At 54.3% G+C, this 5,078-nt stretch overlaps 1 protein-coding gene across 44 annotated transcripts in view; it reads right to left on the bottom strand.

Annotated features, from left to right (window-relative positions):
• CELF4 (CUGBP Elav-like family member 4) overlaps positions 1 to 5,078 on the bottom strand; it is a 295,231-nt gene that overhangs the window by 10,942 nt on the left and 279,211 nt on the right. For 12 of the 44 annotated variants that reach the window (XM_029921696.1, XM_029921698.1, XM_029921700.1 and 9 more), the window contains exon 11: positions 4,963 to 5,046. The exons of 11 other annotated variants lie outside the window; for them this stretch is intronic. In XM_029921696.1, coding sequence (XP_029777556.1) covers positions 4,963 to 5,046 — 84 coding nt within the window. Of the gene's footprint in view, positions 1 to 182; positions 262 to 4,254; positions 4,321 to 4,902; positions 5,047 to 5,078 lie in introns of all 44 variants that reach the window. 21 more of the 44 variants (XM_029921678.1, XM_029921681.1, XM_029921682.1 and 18 more) reach the window with 3 other exon arrangements.

Here is a 5,078-nt window from a genome sequence, read left to right as displayed (position 1 = left end):
GCGCGGCCCCTCCCGGGGTGGGCGTGTCCGGGGCTCAAGGCCTCGTCGACCGGCGCCGCCCCGCAGGGCCTCCCCAGCTCCACCGCGGCTTTGGGCGGCGCCGCTCTCCTGGGCGCCCTCGCCCCCCACCCCGGCCGGCCCCGGCACCTCAGCCCTCTCCTTCGGTGGGAGGGCGGACACACCTGCGGGTGGAGGAGTTTATTGGACACTGTCCTCCCTGACAAGAGGGGGCCTGGCAGCGGGAGGGCACAGAGTGCCGGCCTGGGGAGAGAGAGGAGTGCGAGGGGGAGGGAGGGGGGCACCCCGGAGAAAACCTCTCCACCGCCGTTTCCAGCCGCCCCCCTCGCGAGGGCCCCCTGGCCGCGGGGGGAGGGGAGGGGCTGACAGTCCTAGCGGCCCTCCGCCCCCCTCCCGGTCCTGGGTGAGGCTGCCCCCAGCCAGGCTCCTGGCAGGCACTTGCCTAAATCCAGCCACACTCGCAGAAACCAACCACTTCGCACCCAGGGGCTGTAGGCACCTCCCTAGTAAAAATCCAAGCCGTGGGAAGCGGGTGCTCTTGCCCTGGATTCTAAGCACACACCAACTGATGCGTCCCCTATGAACCCCTCATGGCATCTATAATAACAATAGTGGTGTACAAATTAACACTATTAATAAAAATCAGTTGAGAGCCTTCCCTGTTACCCAGGGACTGCATAAGTGCTTTTCACAGGTTCACTCCTCCCAACATCCCTGAATGAGATACAGAACCATCTATGGCTCCCAGTCACCTTCTGAAACAAAGTTTCCAGCTGGGGATAGGTTCTGAAAGTTAGTTTAGAAGTCACCCTTTGGGAACTTTGAATGCAATCCTTACAGTGACTAAATTTTACATGAGCATTTCCTAAACTGGCCCTAATTGGTGCTCCTGAGAAAGGAGCTTCTGTGGTCAATTAGGCTTACCGCTATGCCATGCTGGGACAGCTCAAGGCACATTAACAATAACACCCCCTCTAGCCCCAAACATTCTCCAGTAAATAAACCATTATAGCTTTGTGTAGCCTAGTATTTCCTGGAATTTATTTGACTTTAGAGACCCTTTCTCCTGTAAAATGGACTTAGGTCCTGGGAAATATACAAAACTAAGTTTGGTGAGGTTCCCAGGTCATCCTGCAAACATGTCTCACTTGGGGGGCTTGTCTCCAAATGGCCTTGGGATATATAAGTGATAGATGTATGGACCCCATCGAAGTACTAGCTGTTTTCTTGGCTGTCCCTGGTACACTGGGCCTGTCTGCAACCCCCCCCCCCTCACTCTATGTGGTGACTCTTTTTACCTCCACCCTAGACACTGCCTCTACTGGCCTCTTTCCTCTTTCTCTTGTCTCCTTCCTGTTCCTGCTCATGTTTGCTCACATTTGTTCTTACAGCCATGAGCCATCAAAGGTGGGGGAGAGGGTGTGTTTACACGCACCGAGCATACACAAGAGTGGGCGCACGTGAGCTCAGCTGGACTTGGTGAGTCGGGCCCAGAGAAGCATAACCAACACCTGTATAAGTCCATATGCCAAAACAGAAGAGCTCTCACATTGCCTGTGGCTGGAGACCAGCATGAGGCATCCTTCTGCCGCCTCCTGTCATCCCCCCTGGCCAGTCCCTCACCCCACCGACATCTGTGTCTGATGACTGCAGTAGGTCTTAGCAGAACAGCTTTTCAAAGCTGTAAACCGTAAGTCTGTTACACTGCTGCTCCCCCAGATTTAGGAAGGTGGTTGAACAAAGTCTCTCTCCCTGCTGGGACTGGACAGCCTTACTGAGGCTGACAGGTTCCACCCGTCTCTCATAGCTCCGACTCTACCAGCCACCTGTCCCCTGTCCTCAGTGGCTCTTTTTGCAGGAAATAAATCTGAGCAAGGCACGGAGGAGCTGGGAGAAAGACAGAGGGGCTGGACGTGCTATCTAGGGCAGAGAGAGCCACCAGTGGAGAGAGTGGGGGAGAAGGGGGCCTGCTCAGAAGGTCAGCCTTCATAGGAGAGTATAGAGTTGTTCGAAGTCTGGGGATGGGGTGGGGGGTCCAGGCTCAAGGAAACTTCTCTTCCTCAACTAGTTTTGTTAACTGGTGAGCAGTCAGGGCTGTGGAACAGGGCTCTGAACACCATCTCCCAGTTTTAGGGGTTCTGGGACTATGTCCCTCCTCCCACAGTTTGAAGCCCCATCCCTCCCAGCCCTAAGGTTTCTGCCTCACAGACTGGGAAGCCATGTGGAGGCGGATATCTTCCTGGTGTTCCCTGAGCCCTTCTTCCAACCTGGCTATCATTAGTGCTGCATATCAGCTCACAAAGGCCCCTGGAAGAATCTGTTTATGCTTATAAAGAGCAAGTGTGGCCTTTGAGGGGTTCACATTAACATAGGACCACATTTACTCAAAAACAATGCCTCCTTTTGGGAACAAAGCCCCTCACACACAGCTACCCTCCTGTAACCCTCACAACGGGCCCCGCCCCTGAGAAATGACCGCAGGTGTCCTCATTTGTGAAATGAGGACATTGAGGCTCTGAGTTAAGTGACCTGCCTATGAATGAGTGCTGGAGCTGGTTCTCACACTGAAGGCCTCCGGGGGAGTTGCAGAAAACAGCAGCCAGAAAAAAGGAACTCTAGGGGGCTCTCGGAGGGAAGATGGGGCCCAGCCAGGCCCTCAAGGCTGGAGGGATCCTTCTCTAAGGCCAGTGGACATTTAGTGCTAGAAGCCTGTTCGGGAATAGAGGGAAAGAGCTGGAGTAGAGGTATACAGAGGATGATTTTCAGAAAAAGCATAAGACAAACTTTGGTCCTGGGGAATTTAAATAGCCAAATGGCCAGGCTAGTGTCTGGAGCCGACTCCAAGGAAATGCCTTCGAAAAAACGGGCTGCACTCACACCGGTGAGAGCACAAATGCTCCGAGGACGTGGACAGAAACCAAGCCTGCTGGCCCAGGTGCCCAGAGCTTTGTGGGCTCTTGGCAAATGTCTTTCTTCTGATGTGTGGAACATTTGAGGCTTCTTTAAAGAACAAAGGCAATAATCTCCAGTTTGTTGTTCTTACGCACGTAATTGTAATTTGTCAGGAGAAATATCAGTCCAACAAGGGAGGGGTGCAACCCTGTCTCTTTCTTTTGCTTTGTCTTCTCATCTATAAAGACAAACTGTTGCGGGGAACTCTATGCACAACAAGTACCACAAATATCCTATGGCGGCTGCCATAGGGGATGGGACAAAGGTTCAAAGACCTTGACTGCTTTGGGGGGCATTGTCTAAAACCTCAGGCCTTTCATCATTCTGGAAAATGGTCTCCAAACCGGAATCTCTTTAACATGTGCTTGCTGATGCTTCGACACACTTGTACGGTCTCCCCTACGCCGTCCCAAGCTGGGATTGGGGTTCCCCAGGCAACACAGGCCCCTACTCCGATCTCACAGACCCAGGGTCTGGGGTTCTACCTGAAGATCTAAACTTCTGGCAGACCCAGCTCTGGTCCCATGTGTGGCTCTTCTGGGGATTAGACTCCTCACTCCTTGGGGACTCATGAGTGGATCTAGCTGCAGAGGAATGGCTGATGGAGGCGAAAGAGGAGGCAGGAGAGGAACTAAGGAGGAGGAGTGGAGGGGAGAGGGGTGGGAATGAGGCAGAATTCCAGGAGGTCTGAAGCAAATCCAAACACAGGATGCTCAGTTGAATTGAGACTTCCGATAAACAATGAATATTTTTTACTGTAAGTATATCCCCAATATTGCATGGAACATATTGCATCTAATATTTGGGACACAATTACACACAAAAGATGCATCCACTGTTCATCAGAAGTTGCAGTTTAACTGGGGATCCTGTATTTTATCTGACAACCATATTCCTAGATCTTCCCAAGTCCCCTGTCCCATTTAGCATCCCGCCTCCATGCACACTTCTAAGAGCTGTATTTTCCTTCTATGATTCTCAGCTCACGGACCTCCCCTCATCTCCCTCTGCTTCCAGCAGCATCCTCATCTGAACGGTCAGCCCCCAACACAGACCCTCCCTCACACCTGGCCTCCCGGATCCCTTTTCCCGAAGCCTCCTGCTGGCTCCATCATTCACTGTCCTTAGGCCCCACACCCGCTCTGTTCTCCCTCTGCCCCTCTGCGGAGTTCCCCCCCCCTTCCTCACTGTTCACATCCACCTGCCTTTCTCTTTGCTCCATTACTTGGTGCCTTGCAGACTTCAGTGCTGCGGGGTAGGCATGAGTTTCATCTAAGCTCAGACCTGAGGCTTCCTGAGGGCAGGACCAGTTTGTTCTTCCTGACTCCTCAGCAATGTGGCTCTGGTGGCCTGAGGGAGTGGTGGGGGAAGGAGGGTTCAGTGGGTGGCAGGAGGGGAGCAAAGAGCAGGGTAGACAGAGAAGGGTGGCAGGGGCAGGACAGAAAGGTGGGCAGAGGAGGCCAAGGGGCAGGCAGAATAGGGGCCTCAGCTGGGCAGACTCCTCCACCCCTCACCCCAAGGATCGATCATGCTCCGCATCCACCAGGGCCTCTGTGATTGCAAGACGGGGAGCTGCTGGGAGAACAGGCTCTCCTCGATGCCTCCACCACCCTGGCCCAAGGTGACTCCTTCCCCTTCTCAGTGGGTGGAAACTGGGCCTTGTGGGCGGGCAGGGAGACCTGTCTCTTGGACTGTGATGGGGGAGATAGGGAATGGAAGGGGGCCACAGGTGGGCAGGGAAAGCCAAGAAGCCAAAAGAACAGTAGCAGAGAGAAGAGGGGTGGGAGATGGAGGCGGGGGCCTGGGCCTTAGGGAGCACCTGGGGGTGGGGGCGATGTGAAGGAGCAGGTTAAAAGCAGTCGGACACCGGTAAATTGGTGCGAGCACCGCCCTGTCCTGGGTGAAGCTAGTTGGTTTGTTATCTTTACCCACCAAAGCATTTACTTTGGTTAGTCGCCCGATCCACAAACACTTTCGAGGAGATGACATTACCGAAAGGGAGGAACATCTGCATCAGCTCAGCGTCCCCAAACTCCTGGGGCAGATGGTAGATGAACAGGTTACAGCCCTCGGGCCCTGCGGTGGGGGGGGGGGGGGGGGGGGGGGGG

The sequence above is a fragment of the Suricata suricatta genome, chromosome 14, assembly GCF_006229205.1.
Source record: "Suricata suricatta isolate VVHF042 chromosome 14, meerkat_22Aug2017_6uvM2_HiC, whole genome shotgun sequence".
Lineage (NCBI taxonomy): Eukaryota > Metazoa > Chordata > Mammalia > Carnivora > Herpestidae > Suricata > Suricata suricatta.
Note: the sequence above shows the minus strand (reverse complement) of the source record. Positions and strands in the feature narration are given on the sequence as shown.